At 39.3% G+C, this 25,265-nt stretch overlaps 1 protein-coding gene across 2 annotated transcripts; it reads left to right on the forward strand.

The window, feature by feature from the left end:
- The first annotated feature begins 610 nt into the window (after positions 1-610).
- On the forward strand, positions 611-24,250 carry LOC135325072 (5'-AMP-activated protein kinase catalytic subunit alpha-1). 2 transcript variants are annotated; one of them, XM_064502537.1, is made up of 9 exons: positions 611-772; positions 8,244-8,385; positions 12,049-12,142; positions 13,067-13,211; positions 15,030-15,117; positions 16,023-16,247; positions 18,191-18,677; positions 19,066-19,192; positions 21,060-24,250. In XM_064502537.1, the coding sequence occupies exons 1-9, from the start codon at positions 643-645 to the stop codon at positions 21,302-21,304; spliced, it is 1,683 nt and encodes a 560-aa protein (XP_064358607.1). In that variant the 5' UTR covers positions 611-642; the 3' UTR covers positions 21,305-24,250. The 2 variants fall into 2 exon arrangements, with proteins under 2 accessions (XP_064358607.1, XP_064358608.1); XM_064502538.1 differs by lacking the exon at positions 8,244-8,385 and having other exon boundaries at positions 652-772.
- The last annotated feature ends 1,015 nt before the right edge of the window (positions 24,251-25,265 follow it).

The following is a 25,265-nucleotide window of genomic DNA, read 5'->3' on the forward strand; positions in this document are numbered from 1 at the left end:
AGGGTAGAGGGATGTTTTAAAACATCAAGATTTTCTAGGGATCAGAAATTCTGTTTCCAACTTTTGTGCTAAATTGATGACTATAACGTAGATAATAGTAGAAAAAGTTGTCTTTGAACTTCATGGCATGCGGACATTTAAAAATCTTTGTATTGTCCTGTAATATATTTACCCGTTTTCAAACACATTCAGGACTGTGCTTAGGACAGGCAGGAGAAGGCGTTCCAGTTGGTATCACTGACTTCGTTCAGGGAACTAGGAAGTGGGGGGGGGGGGGGGGGGGGGGGGGAGTTGGCAGCAAACCTCTTCTGGAGTCAGTGATCTCCAGGCAGAAACCTCCCTGCAGTTCTCGCTCTTTCCTCGCCGCCCCGCGGCCCTCTGGCTCCGCCGGCGGCGGCTGTAACGGTCCCCGCGCCCTCGAGCGCCGTTTCTCACGCGCCGCGGGCAGACCCGCCTCGGAGGGGCCGCGCGCCCTGCCGGAGCGCCGCTGGGCTGTCCCGTCTCCCCCCCCCCATCCGCATGGTTTGTCCCCGGGGAGGGCGGGAAGCCGATAAGTGCGGGGGTTCGCTTCCGGGTTTCGGTGCGGGCGGGCGCTGTGCGGTTGCTCCTCCCCCGCCGGCGCGCCCAGCCCAGCCGAGCGCTATGCGCAAACTCGGCCCCTGGCTCAAGATGGCGGCGGCGGATAAACAGAAACATGAGCACGGGCGGGTGAAGATCGGGCACTACATCCTGGGCGACACGCTGGGGGTCGGCACCTTCGGCAAAGTCAAGGGTGAGCGGCGGGGCCGCCGCCTCCCCTCGGCGGCCGGGCGGCGGGGGAGCCCGGCGGGGGCAGCGCGCCGCCGCCTCGGGGCGGGCGTGTCGGGCGGAGGAGCGCGGTTTCCCCCTCCGCTCTGGGCGGCGGGGCCGGGCGGCCTCCGCTGGCCCCGTTGGCGGCCGCCCGCCGTCGTCCTGCAGCCCGCTGGGCTGGAGCCCGGCGCCCGCCGCGGCCCGGGCGGCCCTCGGGGCTGGGCGGCGGGGTGAGGGGGGCGGGGGGCGGCGGGTGGAGCCGTTGGGCGCTGCCGCGCGGTGCTCGCGCCCCGCGGCGGGGGCGGCGGGCGGCGGCGAGCGGCCGCTCCGCTTCCCCCCCCGGGAGCGCTGCGCCGCCGTGGGGGGGGGGGGGCTGGTGCTCAGTGGGGATATCTGCAAAAAAGGGGGGGGGAAATTGCTTCCCGGGCTGCTGGCCGCAGTCGTGTCCCCCCCGGTGGCCGCGGCCTGGAGAGGCGGGGCGGTCCTCCGGTGCGGTCCGGCGTGAAGGCTGCCGGCCGCAGCGTTGTGGAAACAGTTTGCGGTGTGTTGTAAACACTTCTCGGGGAAGCGCCGCTGAATGTGCCGATCTGTCCGTGGGCGAGACTTGCCGTTTTACAGCGGGAAGCAATCACTGGAGGAGAAACAGTTCTCTCTTCGGTGTTTTTTTTTCTGAAAGCTGATTCCTAGAGGCTAATTACGCTGCGTTTTATTGAAAATACTGCTTGAAAATGTGTGCAATGAAAGTAGGGAGCTCAGTTCTGGAGCTGTCTGTACGTTTACGTTTTGCTGCAGATATATTGACAGTCGATGCCCTTAAAAGGTGAGTGTGCTTTCTTGCTTTGCAGAGGGAGAAATAAGCATGAAAAAATGATGGGCCTGAGATCACTTGACTAACTAGCAGCACAGCTGGCACACAGGCATGGAAAAACTTTGTGCTAAATCCAGTTGACTGGCGGTTGTCAACCTTTTTCAGCTCAGAGTTAAACGACTTTTCCCTATAGCGGTGCAGATACCATGCAGCAAATCTGAAGCCTAGTAGAAATATTTTTTTTAACTCTCTTTTGATTCCATTGATCATGGGTTGGAAAAACCCTACATTAACTTATACTATTCTTCTATTTTAATGTTTGTGAGAGTTGTTCAAATACTGGGATATGCAAATTGAAGATATCCTTCCACAGATGACTTAAGCTGGACTCGAGTTGTATTTTTAAAATAAACTAAAACTGTTACGGTTAACATAGCGGGTTGCTCATGATTATAATTAATGCAAAACCAGCTCATCCTGTTTTATGTAATGTGCTAGCTGGTCTTTAACCTGGCACGCTTTTTCCATGTAGATGTTTCTGTTGTATGTTCTCTCCCAAGTATAGGATGTTCTGAAGAAAATAGTGATGCTTTGGCAATCTGTTACTGTGTTACCAGTTTGTTTTTCTTTCTTCAGCTTGAATTCTTCCTGCCCGAAGTAGGCTCAGAATATTGGTATCTCTTGGGATGACTGAACAAGGAGGGGGTGAAGAGGTTGGATTTCCCTCTCCTGTGAACTGTAGAAATTGCAACTGTGATGCTATGGGGCAGTAGTAGTAGAAACAAATTCTACCTGGTAGTTGCCCTTCAGTAAGGAACTTGTAACATGTTATAGTAGATGGAAGTGCATTTGGCTCTAAGAATGCCTAGGAAAGCAGCAGCAAATATTTTGAGAGTAAAGCCATGATAAACCAGTCTTGAAAGAGGGTGGCTCAAAAGTTTTACTACTGCAGTTGGGAGCAGTGACCCCGGAGGCAGCTGAAGAACTGTTTCCTGCCTTGAGAAATTATCTCCTCCTTAAGTACAGAGGAAATGAGACAAGGGACCATCAGAGACGGACATCAGATTATCTCATCCCTTAATGAGGGACTGCATGATTTAGGGGAGAAGAAGAGTCAGAGGTTTTTTCCTTGTGCAATGCACTGCACAAAACTAAGGTTGGCACACCCATAAATCTTCTAATATGTTCGCTTTTAAAGTTCTGAGAGCCTTGTTGTGATGATGCATTACTGCTCTTATTTGTATTGGCAAAAAGTGTCTGAAGTTGAAACACTGAAAGATGGTCAATTGGTGGAGCTACTGTTAATATTATGACATATTAATGAAAGCTGCTCCTGTTCTTTACATTTCATCTGATACAATTAGCTTGAAAGGCTGCTAATCTGCTTTATTGAAACAATTCAAAAAAAAAAGTTGACTAAGGTTGGCAGTTTTATTACTGCTTTTTTTTTCCATAGTACTGCTTTATTTGTGTCTTATTCTGTTGAAGTTGAGTGTTCTTTTAGGCTGTTTAGAAACTGTTGATCATGTGAAGTGTGCACATATGCATGTATGAAAATATCTTTTTTGGGGGGGAGAGGAGCAGGGGGATCGCCTGGTAGTGAAATGTAACATCATTCTGCATAGTGACTACCTTTCCTGAATGGTTTGGGAATTTACTTGGGAACTGGAAGCAAACACTTGTGTTCATGAACTAATGCTCAGTTGCCATATATGAACTGTTTATCTTGTCCCTAGATGTACTGTTCCTGTACCTCATAAAGGGAATTATTTTGTCTGTAATGAACTGGTTTTCTTCCTGAGCATGTCTTATTTAAAAGCATACCTATGCTTGTTTTCTTGTAATCCTCACCTGGTGGCTCTGATGTGCTTTCATCACTTGACCCTAAAAGGGGGGAGAAAAAAAAAAAGTGAATTTGTTCAGCTAGAGTTTTCCTTGACCCCATGCCTGACCTAGGGATCAGGCGTATGGCTTCTTGAAAGTGGATGTTTAAAATTAAGCAGCAGTGGCAGCCCCAAAAGGTGGGCTGGAGAGCAAGTGCTTTACATAGTAATTGTTAAAGGTGTTCGGCAGTCAAGGGAGCCATTGGATGAATTCATCAGGCCACTCAACCCTTTTACTCTTGCAGATGGTTGCTACCGACCTGCAGATCAGTAGCAGCTTGGCTGTTCATCTGACTATACTAACCTGAATCAACCACCACGTTAATACGTTTGACCATGCCTCAAACAGGCATTTGCGGAGAAGAAAGTTTCTTAGTGGTATCCAGGCAAAAATGAAATACCACAGGAATGAAACTGTAGGACAAAAGAGAATTGAAAATCTAATTCAGTTTTGTGAAGCACTTTCTTATTTAAACTTTAAACAGGGTTCAGTGTAAAACACTTATCCCTATTTTAGCTTTCTCTTCAATTTTTTGGTCTGTGGTTTCGTCTTAAAAAAAAAAAAAATTGCTCACGTTTCCTGCTGAAACCAAATGCAAAACTTTTTCCAGATATTTCAAGAAGTTAACTTTCATAAAGGAAAGAGTAGTTAGACATTCAGTGATTTGCACAGAGCAAATGATGATGCTGTCTAAGTTTATAAATGTACAGTAATATTTGTTTCAGACTCCAGAACTAGGTAAAAATGCTAATCTGTACGGACTGCAAAACTGTTGCAAATAGTCCTTGCTGATCAAGGCAGTGGTAAGGTGCAAGAGAAGGGACAATGAAGATCAATTTGCTGTGTAATGTAGTTTGGCAATATGCCTCTGCACAGTATTAACTCATGTTTTTATATCTCTCTCTATGGAGACATCTCTCAGCTCATTTTTAAGGACAGAGTGTGCTGGATTTGGGCTTTTAATGTGTGAAAATAAGTAGATTGCCTGTGACATGCTATCACTAATCTTTAGTCTCAACTGACTACTCTCTGTTGAGGGTAAGATTAGGTTTTTGGCCTCTACCAGAAACATTTGATTATGTAGAACGTATGCTTGTTCAGCTTTTTTCTACAGACTTCATGACTGGTATCAGAATTTCATAAGAATGTCATATGTGGTCAGAATAGCCTCATGATTTTTCTTTTCCAGTTGAAGACCTTCAGAACTGAATTTATAGAGACTGTTGCTTCTGTACTTAAACAGTTAAAGCAAGTTGTTGCTTCTTTGAGACTCTGTCACTGAGTAGCTTTTTGCAATCTTAGTGCTGTGCATAGCAATAGCAGAGCTTGAAGGCAGCTGGTATTACCAAGAATAAATAGCAAGTATGTAAACGGAACTTCTGTTGCAGTGTGTTTTTTCTTTCTTTTTTTTTCTTTCTTTCTTTTTTTTTTTGCAAGACTGATAGCTGGTTGAGGGTTAAGATGAGTAACTTAAATATTTGGATTGCGTTCTTTTAATTTGTAAGTCTTCTCCCTTATAGGCAAAACTTATGTCAAGACAGTGTGGAGTAGCTCTCAGAAAGATAACACTCCCTTCTTAGTTTTCTACAGACTCCACACGATGCTATCATCTGAGGTCTTACTTGCAGTATGGTTTCTATGCTGAATTAAAAAATAGCCAGCAGTCTGTTACCAGTAAGTGTCTGCTGTTTTGCTGATACCAGATACCTTTAACTGCCTCATCTTACAAGAAGTTCTTGTGGCATGTGGATAAGACTTAACTTAAAACCATAGCAGTCTTTCAGTGACTCTTCTCCTTGGAATTAACAAATTAGTTCTAATGTGATAGTACACAAACAATAAAGTTGCAAAGCCATTTTAACAGTGAAGAAAGGAAATACAATAAATCTTACAAGTGACTTTAATATTTTTTGAGTTCTAAATTCCAGTTTTCATCTAAGATAGCCTGACAAATCAAAAATGAAGCAGTAATTGGCTGATGAATGAGTTTTTATGACACACTGAATATAAGGATATTAATACATACATGCTAAGCTGTAAAACTACTTAATTGGATATGGTACTTAAATATAAAAAGGTATTTAATTTGGTACTCTTTTAGCAAAAAGAGAATGCTTGTTCATATGTCTAAATGATTTTTGGTTAGTTTCTAAGAAGCTGTTTCTTAATTGTTAATTACTGTCAAATTTAACTTACTGTTGATTAATTTTGAAATACTTCTGGCTTACCTCAGCTGATATTGCTGATATGCAAAGACGTCATTCACAGAAGATAGTTGCTTTTCTAGTGTTTTCTGTTAACAAATTGTGGTTCTCTAGATCTTGAACACAGGTGATATAGTTAGGTGGGTTCCTCTTAAACCTCAATCATACTTGAATTCAAGAAAACAAAAGCATTATAATAAAAATGATGCGTTAATTGCAATTATGGCTGAAAGCAAATCATTCTTCCTGTATGTGACATGGTTTAATGTTCTAGGCACTCACCTGCTGAGGCTTTGTGGTCTGCCTAGAACTTGTGATTAATGTTGGCTTTGTCCTGCGTTCTTCAGCAGCGTTGAACGTGCTTGTCCAGAGTTCTAGTTATTGTGGCCCTTTTTAGGTAATAGCTCCTCTGATTCAGGATGTAGTCTTTGACTTGCAGTCAGCCTTTCTCTATTCTGAGATTAAGAGCATCTCACCACCACAGCTGCATGTTCAGGATTTGGGGTGGTCCATGGTTTAGGGTGCTTCCCTGCTGGAATTTAGGCTAATGGCATTATTTTATATAGTAGCCATCTCTTTATCTAAAGTGTAATCACTCTGATTATTGATTTCGGTACTCAATGTTCTTGCCTCTCTGCCAAGAGCAGGGATTTCTTCTCAGTTGCATTCATTTTTAGATTAATATAGAGGAAAAGCAACAGCAGTGTCTTGTGTTGGAAATCAGATTTGCACATTGGTAGGCTTTTGCTAATTTCATCAATTATCAGTTGAATGCAGAATGATTTTGTGGATAACTGCAGTAAAATAATTAACCCAGTAAAGGACTATGCCTCCTGCTTTCAGAAGAGAGAGGCTGACATTTAGTGCTAGCATCTAGCTTTACCATCTGAGATATGGGCCTAATTCTTGATTCTGTTTTCAGGGTTTGTACTTGCCTTGCTATTCTCACTAATGCAGAATTACATGTTTTCTGCTTTTTTGTGTTTCGTTTCTTGTAAGCAAGGTTATAAGTACTCGGTGATATGCTAGCTTCACTATAAAAAAAATATAATGCAAAATTCTTGGGAACTCTGCAGATAAATAATTCTAAAGGAATTCCAAAAGGAAAAAAGCATTCATCCCAACTTTCAATGGATAGATATGGTTTAAATCTTGAAGCTTGGGCTTTGGTTAGCTTTGCAGATGATGGGAGGCAGCTAGGTGAGCAAGTACTGTGTTCAGTGCTGTTAAAAATTAAAGGCTGAGTTGCAATTTTTTTGCAAGACACCTGTACAAGTGAAAAGGGACTTGTAAAGTAGACATTGTCTTTAACAACGTGTAAAGTAGACATTGTCTTTAACAACGTGTCTGATGGCCTCCAGGAGGCTGTGATGTTTTCCCTCAACTAATATCTAATATGAAGAAGTTGCATGGGAAGGACAGCTCAGCATAGGAAAGAGGTAAACTACCAAAGTCCACTCAAGTGGACAAGGATGAACCATGTAGATGTCCCTTGAATCCAGCCTGCCTTTAGAAGGTAGGAAGCAGGATAGTTGCTGAAGTCTTGAAAGGGTTGTAGATAGTAGTAGTGTTAAATCACTGCATGCATAAACTAATCCAGGTGGCAAATTCTCCCTAATGAGTGGAAGTGATGCTCTTTGTCTCTGTGGCTTGTTTACGATCTATTGTTGGCGCTGAGGAGAATGTTCTTAGCAATTTAGTTGTGGCTAGTTCCAATAGCAGCTGCAAAATTAAATAAATCAAGAGTAGCAGAACCAAATAACCTCCTAGTGCGACTATCTAGAATCTGTTTTACACCTAGTACCAGTTCCTGTGTTACCAGAGAGTTTTGGTTGGGAAAGAAATTGAGGTTTGTAAAAGGTTGTCTGTTGGCATTGTTTAGCATAACTGCTACTGGATTCTAGTTATTTCCTGCATTTCACATAGCTTTTGCTGTCTGACATAATAAAAGGGCTTTGGTGTGATGTTCTTGTTTAAGGCACAGAATGTGGAGCTTATATAGGGTCAGAATGCTCTGAGTACAGATAATTATTTTTCCAAGCAAGCTGTGATCAGATACTCTTAGTAGTAATTCAGAGCAATTGCTGAAATGCCCTTCTTCGGGGAAGAGAATCAATGGTTTAGTAAGAACAGTGCTTGTAGGCATTGAGTATAAGAGCTGCAGGCACCAAAAAGAGTGTGTCAGAGTTGTTTAGCAAGGGAACCAAAAGCTTGGAGTAACTTGTACAGGACAAGAAAATAAATTAGTAAGAATGGCAGTATTTTGGGATACAGAACACTGTTTGAAATAGTGCAAAAATGCAATAATGCTGCGAGACTTGTGGGATGTGGTTTAACGTTTGTCCCTAAATTTCCAATTTTTTAACTATAAAATTGTAGGAGGAATTTGGGGCAGGGTAGAGGAAATGACACATTATGTTGGCCTAAATTGAAAACTACATCATGTAGATATGTGGGATCTAACACTTTCATTGTGGTATTTCTCGAGTGTAATTGAAATGGTCCAATGAATGTTCTTACAAAGCAGCTGAAAACCGTGACTAAATTGTTCCTTGCAGTTGGCAAACATGAGTTAACTGGGCACAAAGTTGCAGTGAAGATCCTGAATCGACAGAAGATTCGCAGCCTTGATGTTGTAGGAAAAATCCGCAGGGAGATTCAGAACCTCAAACTCTTCAGACATCCTCATATAATTAAACTGTAAGTTTGTTTGCTATAATCAAATCTACTTAAGCTGTAATCTCTTTTGCTCTTGCTGATTTGAAACATCTAAAAACACTTAGGGCAATAATGTCAGCAGTGTCTTGTTAGGAAAGTGGCCAACTTCTGAGTGTGCAGCTTTCCTCAGTGTCCTTTATGATGTATTTCCATAAAATTGATCTGCGCAAGGCAGCTTCTGATTCTTTAGGGAGATATATTAAGGGTAGTGGCATGACAGACTTCTAGTAATATCCATCTCTTTTTGTTTAGCCACTGTTTTGGTATTCTTGGTTATTTGATCTGTGTGGGGTTTTCTCCCCTCCTGCTTAAGAGCTGAGCTAAGAGCAGGATTGCAAAGGGAATTTCTGTAGGAAGTCCCCTCCCTCCCCCCAAATTTTATTTAGCTAATGTTGTTTGAGTTATGTTTTTTCAATGTAGGTGGCTCTAGAAGACTTTTGTGAATTAAGGATGTGTGGTCTGTGTTAAATGTGATAAACTTCAGAATTCATTCAATATAACTGGTACCAGTTTTATCCAAATAAATGTGGTATTTACATTGTACTTGTTTACATCTGTTAATAGTTAATCAGTGGAGTTCAGAGTGCAATTGAATACATTCTAGAGTAGACTCCCTATATCTAGTCTGAGGAAATGAGTCATAAATGTTACTCATTTTTGACTTGTTTCCTGTAAAGTGAACCTGCACATCTAGTAGGGTACACCTAGTGTGGGTGAATTTCACATTTCTAACTCTGGAATTTGAGTTTAGATTTGCTATTGGCATAGTCCTGTCTTAAGACCACACTGCCACTGACAGATACTCTCCCTATGCGCTCCTTTAAATTGGTACCAGCCATTATGCAGTCTTGCACTGAAACTAAATCAGATTGTGTCAGATCATCACGTTACATTTTTGGAAAAGCGTTGAGCTGACTTGTCTGGCTGGCTGGCTTATGTTGCCAAAGAGTGAGGGCAGGACAACTCTTTTGGTAGTAAGGTGTTATGTGCCTTGAGACTGCTGTGAAGTGGCATTTCTGGTTCAAGTGTGAGCACCTGGATTGTCATGGCTTATCTGTGAGCAGCCACAGTGCAGGATTGGTCTTGAATATCTCCACTTCACTGCAGGATCTCTAGAGTAGATGCTCTGAAGTGATAAAGACAATGTCCAGTAACATACAGGCATGGTTGCGCAAGCAATTGAATTAGCTTGTCCCAAAACAGATTGCTTCTGTGTGATTCTCTTTTCCACTTTCTTACATGACCCTGATCTTTGTGCATGTGCTTTGAAATTGCTTTAGCTTGCTGAAAGACAGACTAACTCTTTGAATTTAGCTCTGTCACATTTTAGCAAGTCAGAATTCATGAGTCCAAAGAAGAGACCTGTAGCCAGCACAAGATAGGAAGTGCCAATGTACCAGGAGGGAGGAAATGGATTTATTTACTTCTAGTGCTGCTGAGCTCTTAAGTCAGCTCAACAGATTTCAAGGGACTGTTAGTTTCCTACTGAATTATGGGAAGAATCTCTTTTGCATGTGAGAGAGGCAGGGCAGGATGTAGGAGATGATGCAGAAGTTAATAGATCCCCAATTTTTGAGTTGTTCAGTCTGCATTTTTAAAGCAGAAAGGTGGTTAGCCTATGTGCAAATAGCACTTGAGCTGTATTTGATACCACTGTGCTGGTAGACTGGTAATCTATGAACATGCTGCTTGTGCTATGGGGAACTGGGTTGAGGAACTGTTGGATAACAGCTCAAGATATTTAAGATAAAGGTAAACAGGAGTTTCCTTCTTCATCCTGTCATTTTCTTCAGCCTAAATATTGCAAATTACACTGTCGGATTTAGAACACTGCTATGCTTATTAAAAACTTTATGCAATGTTTTAATAAGCCTATAATAAATAGGCAAGTAATGAATAGGTAAATACCATTTTAAGCCTAAGATTTTCTTTCTATCCTATGCTTTAAATAAAAAGCCCTTTGGAGCATCTAAGTTTTCACCTCTAATAATAGAATGTATTGTTTTTCTGTACAAAAATGCTTGATGCATTCTAGTTTTGTGCTGTACAGTTTGACAACTTTGTATTATAGGTAGATCCATAACTTTGTTTTAATTTCACAGCCTCCTTTTCCATAAATATAAAAATGAACTGACTCTTAACAGTATAGAGAAGTGTGGCTGAGTCTTCCGAGAGCAGGAAAAAGTGAGATACAGAATGGCGCTTTCTTTTCAGTGATGCTGAGAGGCTTACTGCCTGGGGTTGTTCATGGTTTCACTATTTGGAGGATGGAAATCCTTGTAAAGATATAAATGATAAAGTAGACAGTTGCTCATTGATTTCATGACTATGGAATAAACCATTAAGAGTCATGCTGTTGGAAATGAGGTTGCACTGTGACTTTTGAAGTAAAAAGGATTAAAATATTATTTCCCTAGTAGTGGGTCTTAGCCATGGCTTCAGAATATAGTTAACTTTAGTACATAAGATACTGCTTTTTTCTACAATCTAGCCTTAGTTTCAACCAAGTTATTTAGGAGAAAATCATTAAAGATAAAGCATCTTGGACTAAGCTTTCAGATAAAACTGGCTTTGGAGATCTCATGTTGATGAAGGCCTCAGTATAGTACTTAAATTATTGGAATGTTGCACTGTTTTAATACTAAACGGTTGAAATATGTGTACGTACATCTGGATAGTCTGAGTGCAGTTCAAGAATAACTTGTCTGGGTAAGCTGAAGAATGCTCACTTTCTCCCTTGTCTTGGAATCAACCTTTTGGAGAATGCTGCAGTTCTGTAGCATATGTGTGAAGTCGCTTACCCTTTACAACCAAGATATTTGCATGCTTAAATATAATACCTCAAAACATTCATTTTCATCTAATTATCACCTATCTAATTACCACTATCTGAATTTTGATTGAAAGATATTGTGCTCTTTTTTGTTCAATTAAAAATTCATTATTAGATGAATTCATCATTAGAGCAGCTGCTCTAAGAGTGGAAAATATCAAATGCCTTTTAAGTAGGGATATATGAAAACATATCAAAATGACTAAATTAGGAAGTTTGGCCATAGGCTAGTTATTTCAGAACTTTACTGAAATACAGTGAAAAAACATAACCATGTCATCAGTACTCTTAAATACCAATGATGAACTTAGGTCATCTTATAAAAGCAAACTGCTCTGCATCATCATGAATATTTTTACTCTAGTCTTGAAGTACACTATTTCTATTCATGACAAGACAGTTTTATTGCCTGACTAGATGGAAAGATGTGTTGCTCTTAGTTACTGGCCAAGTCATCTTAAATTCCTTCCTTACTGCTCTGTGATAAGCTGTGTGTGAGGTAGCACTGTAAATAGTTTTATAGAACTCATCTGGGGTAAGAATAGTGGAGTGGCTCTAAAAGTGTGGAGGCTGGTCATCCTATAGGAAGTATAAATTACCTGCTGGTTGCTGCAGTGAAGGTATTGCATAGTGAAAGGAGGAAAAATAGCTTCTGAAAAAAATTGGCATTACAGTAACTGTAAATTGGTGGCTGATAAATATTTTTAAAATATAATTTTACTTGACTTTTCATATAATGTATAGTTTATAACTAACTTTAGCTTCTTATACTGAGTGTGTTGAACTAACAGATACATTCGTTCCTTTATCAGGTACCAGGTCATCAGTACACCAACTGACATTTTTATGGTGATGGAATATGTATCGGGAGGAGAACTGTTTGATTATATCTGTAAAAATGGAAGGGTAAGAAGTAGCCCAATGTTACAAATCAATGGCTTGCATTCTGTAATAGATTTTTTTGTAACACTTTTGTTAAGTGAAGGTTTGTTTTTATAATGCTGATAGGAGTTAAAGATACTTTGTGACTGTTTTGTTCTGAAGCTAAGAATGGTTGCCTGTTCTCAAATATTTTGGGATCTGTTGTGTTTAATTTCTTGTCATATCTTTTTTCCATTGAAATAAAAATGATACTAATCAGATGAACTAAAATTACTGTGTATGAAATGGATGAGGATATATTCAGTATAACCCACTGTTGGGAAGTCAGTGTTCAGTCCTTATTAACTGTTCTACTAGCAGGCAGTTTCTGTGAATGCTCTAAAGTTATTTTTGACAAACCATCTAGACAGCTCAGTCTAATAACTAATTACTTAAAGTATCCTGGTGAACCTTGATGTGGATTAGGACGGGAAGTGCTTTGACAACTCTGCTGTTTGGGGATAGCTGCTAATAGGAGCATTTAAAAAAAAGACTAAAACTTCTACCTTTGTGCTGAGTGTTGGCAGTTTTTGTCAGTTTAAATCTACTCTGCTTGAATATCGAAGTTTGTCAATATCCCAATTAGACAAAGTTGATGTTTGGGTGCTAGTGTTGCTAATTACTGATGATACAGCATCTGCCAAATCAATTTCAGAGCTATGAGGGAGAAATCATAGTGACTCTGAGTAAGTGGATGTTGTTTATTTTAGTAATTTTAAAGTTGTGGTATAAAAAGTAATATAAGATTAAACTTCTGTTACCAAGACGTGTGGTAGTCTGCTGTATAAAGTATCAAAACCATAAATGATAACTTTAATTCATTAGACAATGTTCTTTAATTCACAGAAATGAAAAACGTGTCATTTTTCAATGTCTCTAAAGTTGTTTAAAACCTTTTGTCTGTCTTAGCTTGATGAGAAGGAGAGTAGACGTCTGTTCCAGCAAATCCTTTCTGGTGTGGATTACTGTCACAGGCATATGGTAGTACATAGAGATCTGAAACCTGAAAATGTGCTGCTTGATGCACACATGAATGCCAAGATAGCTGACTTTGGTAAGTGTTGTATTTTATAACTGATAACTTTTTTGGTGGTGTTCAGATGCTGTTAATTTTAATAGGAATTTTTTAATAGAATGCGGATACTTGAATATCCTGATGCTTGGATATAACCTAAAGAATATGAATATAAAGCAAAATGGTGTTCTTGCACATCTGTAGAATTTGTTTTCATCTCAAGCTGTCTTTGCAAGTCAGGTTTTTTCTGTGAGTGTTTGAAATTAGTAGCTACCTAGTTTGCTTAACAATATTTTTTTCTCTGAATTGCTAAAATAGACTTAGTTCCCTGCTATGCCATTTGATTCAAAAATTAATTGACTCTCTTACTGCCTGTTTTTCCATTTATAAAATGCAGATGCTCAGCTCTTGAAGTACAGTGCAAGGGCAGGTCATGTTTGAGAACCACATTGCTCTAATAAAATACATTATTCTTTCTATGAAACTATTAAATTCACTTTAAAAACTCAGGTATGATTGTTAAATATAATTGAGGTAAGTCTTGGAAGGTAAAATAAGAACAGCTGATATTTAAAAGCTCCTGTGCTCTTTACTATGTAGCAGCCTAATTAATCAGAAAGCTTAATCTTTTTTATTAGCTGTTTTATACACAGCTGCTGAAGAGTGGTAGCTAGTTCTTAGAAATATCTTAAACAGGAAATCTCCATATACTTATATGGTCAGGTATCTATACTACTGTGTAATCATAGTATTTCTCTTGTAGTGAATAATACCTGCCCTTGTAAAGTAGTTTGAGGTCCCTGATGAAAGGTGCTTGGTGATGTTAAGTATTCTATTTTAAAGGTACGGTGTTCAAGTACATGGAGACTGGGAATCATATTTATTCTCTCCTGTGTAGAAAATGCTTTGGGTGAAGTGGCTTACCTGGTGAACAGAAGTAGTACACTAACTTATAAAATATCTACCTGTAAATCAAATGTTAGCAAAGCTGTTGCATTCCATTAATTGTAACTAGTTTATTAAATGAGCTTAACTGAAGTTGTTTTATATTAGCGTATGCTCAGTGTTCTTTAATCTTTTACCCCTGTAGAAAGGCATAACTCCTTGTCTTAGTGAAATGCATGATTGAGAAAACTCAGTCTGAGAAAACTGGGAAATATTTTCCACAGTTATGCTAGAAGTTGTAGTTCTTTACTGACATTAGGGAGACCATACTCAGGGCTGATGAATGGAGATGACTTAGTTCTAAAGTATGCTTTAATCACTAACAGAGTATCTAAAATCAATCTATGGTAAACTGTAGTATACTCAGGAACCAATTGAGCAGCAAATGTCTGGACTGTGAGGGGATGTTGACTTTATCACCTGCTCCAAAGCTAAGTTATTTGCACTCCTCAGTTCCTTTAATTTGTATGTCCTCTTACTGTAGACAGTTCTATGGTAGCATCTTCCCCTGTGGCATTTGGAATCAAATGTGGTTTTTAAGACACTTTGTTAATGACCAAAATCCTATCTTGTGCTGCTGTCTTCCTCAGAGCAACTTTGTTCTCTATCACACCTGTACAATCCAAATCAGACCTATCTTGTGTTTTAGAGTGAATGTATGTTTTCAGACATTCCTGGGCTGTGTGCGATAATGGACTGATGTTAGTCTCAGATTTCTGGTAAATTAAACGTAGGGTCATATGTCATTCTCTTCTATAATATTTCAGTAATTCCAAACAATTTTTCTTCCTCACTGAGGTAAATTAGTTAAACTTCTGACTCAAAGTACTAGTGACTTGTTCTAGGTGGTATATGTAGTGTGAGATCACTTTGCTCTTTGAATTTTCAGTAGTTACTCTTGTACACTTTCAGGTCTATCAAATATGATGTCAGATGGAGAATTTTTAAGAACAAGCTGTGGTTCCCCTAACTATGCTGCGCCAGAAGTAATTTCAGGAAGGTAGCTTTTTTATATTGATACATGTGTGCATATACTTCAGTCATTTTGCTGCTTAATGCTAAATGCTCCAAATGAGTATAATTGGCAAGCTTGATGCTGAGAAAGAGTGGGGTGAACTCTTTGTTGCCTTGATAACTTTTGATGATAAATATTTAAGCTGCCTGTGAACAAGCTTTGGATAGCTCCTCCAAGCTGGAGCTGATGTTTAATGCCTAAAATGCAGTGTGTACAGTATACCCAAGTTGGTTTTAAAAACTTGCATAGTTCAGATCTTCAAAATCTTTTTTTTCCTTGCACAGATAGAATTACAGACAAAGAAATGTTGTGAAATTGAGTAGCAGTGGAATATCTGCTGCAGCATGGGTGTTCTGCCTGAACTTCCCATTTTTTTCTCTGGACTCCATGATCCTCAAATCTGTTGCTTTCAGTCCCCATAATAGCCTCCATTGCTGATCAGAGGCCAAAAATCAGATTTATTTAGGCAGTAGGATAGGAAATAAGTCAATTCTTGCTGTATTGACTTGCCTTAAACTTTAAACTTCCCAGTTTTGGGGGACAGGGGACTTGATTAATATTGTTTGAGTGTAATCTGTGCAATGCGTAACACTGTCAGCTTTCTTGGTAGTAGATGCAACTTTCCTTCAGTTTACCAGTGTCTTAAATTACATTTGGGATTATACACAACAGAGAAACAGTGCATTTGTGCCCTAGCTCTTATTATGTATTTGAAGGGGAAGGACACTGGAGTTCAAGGGAGGCATAGAATAGGAGTGTGAAATGAAATGTTATTTGTAGATTTAGTTGCCCCAAGCTCACATACTTCTAACTACTCTAATGTAAGCAAGTGAAAAACATCTTATTTGAATGTACTAAATACAAATCACTAATAGTTAACTCTTTCCCAGATTATATGCAGGTCCAGAAGTAGATATTTGGAGCAGTGGGGTTATTCTCTATGCTTTGTTATGTGGAACGCTTCCATTTGATGATGATCATGTGCCAACGCTATTTAAGAAGATATGTGATGGTATCTTTTATACCCCTCAGTACCTGAATCCATCTGTAATTAGTCTTCTGAAACACATGCTGCAGGTGGATCCAATGAAGAGAGCAACAATCAGAGACATTAGGTAAAGTGCTAACTGATCAGATGCTGAAGTGATAATCCCAATGCAAATATGCAGAGTGGAGAAATCATTCATACAACTTGTCCTTGTTTTATAGTCTGGGATGAAAAACTCAACTTCTTGACTTTTGGCTTTAGTTTTGACAGTTCTGAGCTCCAGTGGCCATTGAAGTATCCACTGGAGATCACAGCTCTGTTCTGGCTTCAAAACCCTGGCATGAATCTGAGTATGCATGACCATTACAACATTAAATACTGATACCTAAAACTTGCAGCTAGCCATAGCTGTTGTGGGCTTCAGATTTCAAGATGCAATTCTGAAGCTGGAGAGAGAGACTAGTTTGACAGGTGCACAGTGGGTAGAAGAGAAGCAAATTGATAGCTGTTAAAGCTGTACTTCACATGGTAGCTTAGTTAGAATATTTTAGAGCTATCTTAAAAAGCTCGTATATTAGTGAATATGCTCCCTCCTTAAGGGTTGGAGGCCAGGAAGTTGTCGATGTTCATGTTCTTTCAGTAGTACAGTAAAAGTTGTAATGCGCATATCCCTTACTATTACATTACAATGGAAAGTACTTTCCTACAGCTTCTGTCAGAAAATATAAATGCGCTGTGAAAACTAGGCATTTTAAAACTTGGGCAGATGGGAACTCAGCTTATCTGAATTGTATTAAATAAGCCTGGAAGAGAAGTGGTGTGAAAGGTGTTGGAAAATACTGGTAGCAGAGCATGGGTGGATTTTGAATCCTAAGCAATTCTGCCATTAGCCATAAGACTGTGACACCTCACAGCTAGAAGGGTAAACTCTTAGTTTAACTGAATACCTTAGCTGTTCTAGGGTTTGCATGTGCATAGGGGGAGAAGCCTACAACAATGAGTAGAAGTAAAATAATCCTCTGGGATGAGATACCTCGTTAGGGCTGTGCTTTGCAGAGGTATAGGAAGAGCTTTCTGCTTCCAGATTAACTGGTCATTACTGATGAATCTGTAGAACAAAAGGCACTTTTGTGCTAGGCATGTTCTCAGGATCATGCTTGTTAGAGCTTCTTGATCATTATACTTAAGTCTGTAGAACAAAGACTTGCTGCAGATTTAAGTACTTGCAAAAGTAGTGTCATGCAGTATCTTTTGGCTAGTTAAGCAGCTTACTTTGGGTGCAGAAACTAGTCTTTTTATCACTAAATATTTAGGTTGTCCAATCCCATATCTTCTCTATTTTTGCTTTTCCCTTTTATGAATGCTAGTTCATTGGTACAGTAGTAAGAGGTACAGACCAACTTTTCCATAGCCTTGCCTTAAATCTGTAAGTCTTGAACAGCGCTGTGTGGTGTTCTGAATGAAAAATGATGGGCTTGTGACTTAATGTTCAAAAATCTTTCCCAACATCTACCAAAAATTATTCAGTGTAACTTTTTTATTTTAGTATGTATTATGAATGCACTGTGGGGGGAGGGCACAACTACGACGAATGTAGCATAAGAATTTCAGTTGAAAATTTCTCTCAAAACTAAGATAGTGGTTGTATGTGTGTAGATATATATATGTACATATATATAAATGTAAAAAGCTAGTTGATGAGTTCTACATTAGGGTATTTTAGGAGCTCAGGTAGTTTGAACACTTCTAGGAAAGTGTATGTTTGTTTTCTCCTCCTGGCAAATGTCTAGTAAGATCTTGTAATGAGGTGAAGGAAGATAATGGCTTTCCCTAAAGCAGAAGTTACCAATTGCTTTAACATGCAGCTGGTTTTGTCTGTGCTGCATGGAAGGGCCCTTATAGTTCAGCCTGAACTAGATGATGTTATAGTTTAAATGTGTTACTGACAGCTATGTTTTTTGTACAAACTAAAAATGTATTTTCTTTGCAAAGTTGGTCTCCTTTTCAAAGGAATCTAACTCTAAAAATGCTTACTCTAAACACATACTCAGACTCTGTTTTTAAATCTAGGGAACATGAATGGTTTAAGCAGGACCTTCCCAAATACCTGTTTCCTGAAGATCCTTCGTACAGCTCAACCATGATTGATGATGAAGCCTTAAAAGAAGTGTGTGAGAAGTTTGAATGCACTGAAGATGAAGTGTTAAGTTGTCTGTATACCCGAAATCATCAGGACCCTCTAGCAGTTGCTTATCATCTCATTATAGATAATAGAAGAATAATGAATGAGGCCAAAGACTTCTACTTGGCTACAAGCCCACCGGATTCTTTTCTTGATGATCACCATCTGTCTCGCCCTCATCCTGAAAGAGTGCCATTCTTAGTAGCTGAAGCACCACGTCCTCGCCATACTCTTGATGAGCTGAATCCACAGAAATCAAAGCACCAAGGTGTAAGAAGAGCTAAGTGGCATTTAGGAATACGGAGCCAGAGTCGACCAAATGATATCATGGCTGAAGTTTGTCGAGCAATTAAACAACTGGATTATGAATGGAAGGTAAGGGAATAAAGAACCCTTACAACAGACAGCAGTAAACTTTCAGTTACATAGGTAGTTATATTGTCTGATGCTCCTGTACTGGAAAATCTGGTGTACCTATGCTTATTCTGACTGTGCTTTTTGTTGCTTTGTAAGAATGGTTTGGGAGCGGGGGGAGGCGGAGGTTTATACTGATAGGAAAAGTCTTGCTGATGTCTGATCTTTCTACTGGTGCTGGGTTTTTTCTCCCTAACACAGCAATATTCCAACAAAAAAGCTTCAGACAGATAAGCCTGAAATCACCTGCTTGTAACCAGTGAGTTGAAATGGGGGGGGGGGGGGGAACATGCAGTGTTTTTTCTGGAGGAGTTTTAGTAGAAATTAACTCGAATCTCTTCTCTACTAGGTTGTAAATCCATACTATTTGCGTGTTCGAAGGAAGAATCCGGTGACAAGTGCATATTCTAAAATGAGTCTACAGTTGTATCAGGTGGACAGTAGGACATACTTGCTGGATTTCCGTAGCATTGATGGTATGTGAAGACTTACATAACTTACTGGAGTTGTAATGGAAACTATTCTAAATGTAAACATGTCTTAATTTACTCGAGTAGAAGTGAAATAAGTGCTGCCCTATATCAGTTTAAGTAGATTTAAACCTGAGTCGGTGTTTTTCTTCCTTCCTTCTCTTCTTGTCCATTGTTCCTGACACCACATGGTTAGCTAGTTCATCCCTTAAAAATAACAGCTTTTTAGTTATATTGACTCCTGAACATCTCCATTTCATGTCTATAGCAGCGCTAACACTACTGGTGTGAAAGGGGACAGGATTTACAGAGGCTAGATTTAGATCAGCCTAAACTGCCTGTGGTGCCTCACCCCTGGATTTAAGTATTGATTTAGATCTCAGGTAAGCATGTGAGTATTCCTAGTAAAGACAGAGCTGAAGTCAAATTTTCATGCCTAGATGTCAAGTTGTATGTTGTGTATGTAGTGCTGTAGTAGGCAAAGCTTGAGACAGGAATCGTCCACTTGCAGTAATTGATTTCTTGAAAGCAAGTGGCTTAACCTGTAGAATAAGCTCTGATTTTATAGACTGAGACACTGGTACATCATGTAACTGCGAATTGGGTAGCTTCATGAAAATGAATGGAGGAGCTAGTGTAAGCTGTCCATAACAATCATTTCAGGGTATAACAGAAGAAAAACAAAATTATGTACTGCTAAGTGTTCACAACATGCCTAGAAAAACATGTGGCATGGGAAAAGAATTTACTGGAGTGTGGCTGGATTACAGTACAGGACAGCTAAGACTGTTTTTGACAGCTTAGCCTGATATGACTTGGCACTGCTGTTCTTGCCTCATCCCTTTTGCTAGTATGGGTGCTTGCTTAGATCCTGTGGTGCTTGACACAGGGGGATAATCACTTTCCTGAACTGGCCTACTGTAGTATGGGTTGAATTCCAGCCCTCTTAGAGGGGAGATGACTGCTTAGAGCCATGCAGCTGGGGAGGGGCAGCCTGCTGCAGTCATGGTTTCAACTCCTGGAGAAATGCAACATAAGGATGTAGATTTAACATCTATCCTCCAAAAGTGAAGCAGATCTGAGTGTTTTTTTTCTTCTACCATAGCTAACTGTTTTCCATTCCTCTTGCCTAATTGTAGTTTGAAGTACCTCTGACTGGTGTGAAAGGGCAGTCCCTCCTGTGTTCACTAGTTTCTCCTTGAAGTATCACTTTTGGTGCCAAGTGTGTGTCAAACTAATGTTCAGTATTTAAAGCAAGAATAGAAGTACTTCAGCAGAATGTTACTTCTGAAAATAGAAGTATTTCTTCCTCTTAATGGAGAAAAACTTAAGTCCCTGCAGTCAAAACATACAACATGTTAGGGAAAATTTTTCCAAAAGTGAAGGATGAATTAAATAGTAGCAAAAGCATCTGCAAATCTGCAAAATGTCCAAACTGTTATTTGACGTAATCATAAGTAGGGAGAGCATTATAAGGTTAAGCTTAAAGATGAATTAATTGAACTATTGAAGCAATTGAAAAATTAGCCACTGAAATCAGTTCATAAAAAATGTCAAGTAGTGCTGGTCTGAAGTAGATCAGATAGCCCTGGAACATAGTTCAAAGGAACTATGGACATAGGAATAGCTTATGTAAGGGATAACTTATCATAGTTAGGATATAGGGTTACTTAGGAATAGGAATAACTTAGTGCTTCAGTGCTGTTGAACATATACAGGGTTTTATTGTAGCAACTGCATACAGTTTGCAAAAGCTTCTCATGTAGTTGTAAAGATTAAAAAAATAAGATTAGAAGTCTGAGAAGGGGAAGATGTTTGCTGTTCCTATGTCTGATTTGATATTGATAACTAACTTATCTCCTCTTTCACCCAGATGAAATTACTGAAGCAAAGTCTGGGACTGCAACTCCACAGAGATCAGGTTCTGTGAGCAACTACAGATCCTGTCAAAAGGATTCAGATGCTGATGCACAAGGAAAATCTGCAGATACATCCCTTACCTCATCAGTGACCTCTTCACTTGACTCTTCTACAGCTGACTTAACTCCAAGACCAGGGAGTCACACAATAGAATTTTTTGAGATGTGTGCAAATCTTATTAAAATACTTGCACAATAATTTTGAAGATGGGCTTATTTCTTTTACAGCAATAAGCATGCCTAAATCATAGTCAGATGCTTCCAGTTATAATCAAGTTAAATTAAGGCGCTGAAAAAACTAGCCACAAAATGCGATTTGCACAAGGATTGAAATGATTATGGGCAGTTAGGTATAATGTGTTGAAGCTGGAGTGGATTCTGATTGTCTGCTGTTCAGTAGTTTAATACAGGTACAGGAAATCGCATGCCCTTTGGGCAGTGTTCATAACGTTTTATATTGAGTGCACATTAGGCTTCATAGAACACTTAAGTCACCAGGACTTTTTTTGCTGGTGATGCATACATCTGATGCACTGTAAGTAAATGTTCACATACTAGTTCAGTGACTGAAACATGTTTTGTTGGTCACCATCTACAATTGTGCCTCAGTTGATCAGAACTATCAATTATTTCTTAATAGTAATGTGTTAAAACTGCTGTTACTCCCTTTAATTTGACAGTAAATGATCAAGATTAGTTTAATGTGCTATAACTTAGTATTTTTAATAACTGATAGATTTGATCAAATAAATCCAGTTGAAATGTCTTAATGCATGTACATGCTCTGGAAGCACTAAGGGTGAAGCTCCATGGGCTGTAAGCAGAACAGTTGAGGCCACAGTGGTGGTGAGGGGCTTATACAAAGAAGACTTGGCACCCCGTGGGTTGAAACAAAATGTTGCTCTGTGGAGAGCTGTCAGCAAGCTCTGATCTGTGTGGATTGACTAGCTCTCATCTTAATGTGGTATCAGCCTAGCAGCTCCTCACTGCTACTGCAGGCCGAGAATCTTGTTCCTCAGAGTTACGTGCATGTAGTAATAGCACAGCCTTAATAGCCTCCATGCTATTCCAGAATCTAAAATTGACAGTTTCTGAAATATTTTAATACTTCCTGATACAGCTGTTAATATCACAAGTTGACATAGCATATACTGTATAGAGTTCACTTTGCAGTTGAAATTACACATATAGGTCAGTTTTTTTCAAGCCACCTTTATGGCAAATTTTGCCATTTAAATTAAGAAACTAATAGTGCAACTGATCAGTTGAACACTTAAAACTGATTGACAAGTAAGTTGAGTGCTAATATTCAAAAGGTTTTCAAGAGAAGATTGCTATTGCTGATGACATAAATATTTCTGCAGTGTTTCAGAAAATTGATCCTTAATTGTTAAAATCGTAGCTAGTACTTGCACAAAAGCATTTCAAATCTCTTCTAAAATTGGATGTATTTATCTGCAGTTCCTTTGTCATCTAGCACTAATGGATGTAAACATTAAACAGTAAAGTGTATGCCAGAACACATGCTTTGTCTTGCACTCAAAAACAAGTGTTCTCTTCAAAATAAATTACATGACCTACTCAGTTTCAGAGACTGTTCTTGCATTTACAGACTGGAAATTAAGGCATTAACACACAGAGTGAAACTTGGACTCTTAAGATGGATAGGGATTTTTGCCAATGACTTCGGTGAGCTGGAGACTTCATCTGTCACTAAGTGCTAACTAGATTGTAAGAACAGTTTAACCCAGGACAGCTGGTTTCAGTCTAGAAGTTCATCTGTTAAGAACATTGACAGAATCTGAAGAAACTGTTTAAGCCCTAGGGAATGCTGTAACTCGTTCTGAACTGGGCAATTGCGTGGTCTGTCTTGTACCTAGGTAAAAGTTAAAACTTCAGTCCCTTGTGCTCAAGTAGTGTTGCATGTGGTCCCTGTAATGCAAGGTTATACTACTGTATCTCAAAGTAGAAAGACTTCTTTTAAATAAAGTGTTGGGTTTATACTGCTGAGATTGAGATGTTAGCCTGAGGGACCAACTGCAAATTCTACTTTTAAGTCCTTTTTCTAGTCTTGTAAGAGTTGGTTCTGATGTACTGAATAAATCATTGTGATCCTTTTTGTTTCCCTTTATTTTGAAATTGTTAAATATTGCATTTGTACAAATATAACGCACAGATTTTTTTTATTGCAGTAATTCCTCATCTGGAATTGGTTTGGGATCACTGAAGTGTCTCTTGTATATGTTAGACTAAATACTTAACTGATATCTGCTCCTGGTTTGCAAATTTGTCATGCTGAGCACAAATGCAAGGTGTCAAGGTACAAATAGCTTTTATATACTTTTTTGGCCCTCTCGTGCTTTAAGGCGACCATGGTTTTTATTTGTCTTGGTAGCTGGAGGCTGAAACAAGTTTCTGGAAGAAATGTACTGTATGCATAGTTTTAAATAAAGTAAATTTTATGGGTATGATAAATTAGTTTTGATGGCCAAAAGTTTTCTGATTGAACTGAGGTTTTTATACTGGGTGGGGGGAGGGAGAAAGGGGGACTGACAACCTATTTGAATCCAGCACAGTTGTCTGTTGCACGACTTTCTTATGCTTTTTAGGTCTTGGTGTTGAAGCTGCTTTCTTCAGATGTTCCTACTGATCTTGCAGACCTTTTTTAGGTATCATATTAGTATCTGCCAGTAGGCTGTGAAACAAATGTTCACTGAGAAATCTGGCAGGGCTGTAAGGGGACAGCTTATGCAAATTGGTCAAGTACATTACTCCATATTCCCAACCTTACCCCAGTTGGAGTACTTTGAATTATCTTGCCTTTGTATTGTAACATTTCAAAAACATGGATACATCTGATTGTCCATATGCAATATAACTCACTAGGTAAAGAATATATATTCATCTTGGTGGTGCAATATTTAAACTTTCATGTATGTCTTGACATGAGTGTTTAATACAAACTTGGAAATTTTATTTTACCAGTTGATTACCATTGTAAGATATTGAAGTCCTGTTCTTTAACAGATGTGCCTACTTCCTATGTTGATTTTTTTGACAAAGCTGAATGCAAAAATGCTTGTTTATAACTGTATGACTTTTTAAATTTTCAAAACTTAAAACTGAGTAAACATAAAATACTTAACCATCTTGTTTGGAATTGTGTGCATGCTGTCTTCTAGTGTTTACCTATGTCATAAATTAATATACGAGGGTTGCTAAACTTAAATGTTTAAAAGTGACATTAATAGATAAAGGTTGGCTTAATAGAATAACCAGTACCATGACCACTAAACAAATAAGATCTTGCACAGGGTATGGGCCAAAGAATTCCTCATTATGGATGTTAGCTGCCACCAACTGTGCTAGCTTGGCAACTGAATGACCCTTTTCCCTCACATCACATAAACCCTGCTACTACAAAGTGGCATTGGAGATGAAAGTAACACTTGAATATCCAGTGTAAAAATCCTCTATTACTGTGCCATGACTACTAAGATTACCTTATTTCATATTTTTTTCCATGTGCCATCATTGTTGATATCTGCCCCTAGAGTTAGGGGTCAGTTTTATACCCTATATCCTCTGTCTTTTTCCTCTTTGTGTTTTCTTATTCTGGGTTGTTTTTCTTTGTAGTGTTTCCTGTTAAGAAATAATTCCATCTTGAATGAGGTGACTGGTATCACAAGTAAAATTATTTTTACAGCTTTCATACTGTTTCAATTTGCTTCATCTCTTTATTGCATTTGCCTTTGTAGTTGCCCATTGCTAGTAAGTCATTACCACAGGCAGTTGCATGCTAGCTCTCCTTCACCCTTGCCTAGGGTACTGTCTGTTCTGTGCCTAGCTGTGTGGTGTATTATGTGCTGCTGCATTATGTGCTTCACCTGTCCTGCACCTGCTGCTTTTGGGCATGTTTTGCTCCTGGGCCCTGACAGAAACCCTGGGGGCGCCAGGCTGCAGCTGCTGCAGCTCAGCTACCACAGACGGCTGTGTGATTTCGCTTGTCTTACTGTTCCTGAATTCTGTGTAAATATAAATTTGATCTAGATTTATTTATTTTATCCCACTCCTCTGACCCAGAAAGGCGCTTTTCTGATGGGATGCAATAAGCTTAACCAGTCTCTGTCCCGAGCCGCGGCGGCCGAGGAGGGCCCCCA

This window comes from Dromaius novaehollandiae, chromosome Z, assembly GCF_036370855.1.
Source record: "Dromaius novaehollandiae isolate bDroNov1 chromosome Z, bDroNov1.hap1, whole genome shotgun sequence".
In the NCBI taxonomy this organism is placed as follows: Eukaryota; Metazoa; Chordata; class Aves; order Casuariiformes; family Dromaiidae; genus Dromaius; species Dromaius novaehollandiae.

Excerpts from the sequence above, each read along its gene's own strand:
- LOC135325072 (XM_064502537.1), top strand. The coding sequence starts at position 643 with ATGCGCAAACTCGGCCCCTGGCTCAAGATGGCGGCGGCGGATAAACAG. Across the intron at positions 773-8,243 it reads CACCTTCGGCAAAGTCAAGG|TTGGCAAACATGAGTTAACT; the intron begins GTGAGCGGCGGG and ends TGTTCCTTGCAG. Across the intron at positions 16,248-18,190 it reads GCAACAATCAGAGACATTAG|GGAACATGAATGGTTTAAGC; the intron begins GTAAAGTGCTAA and ends TTTTAAATCTAG.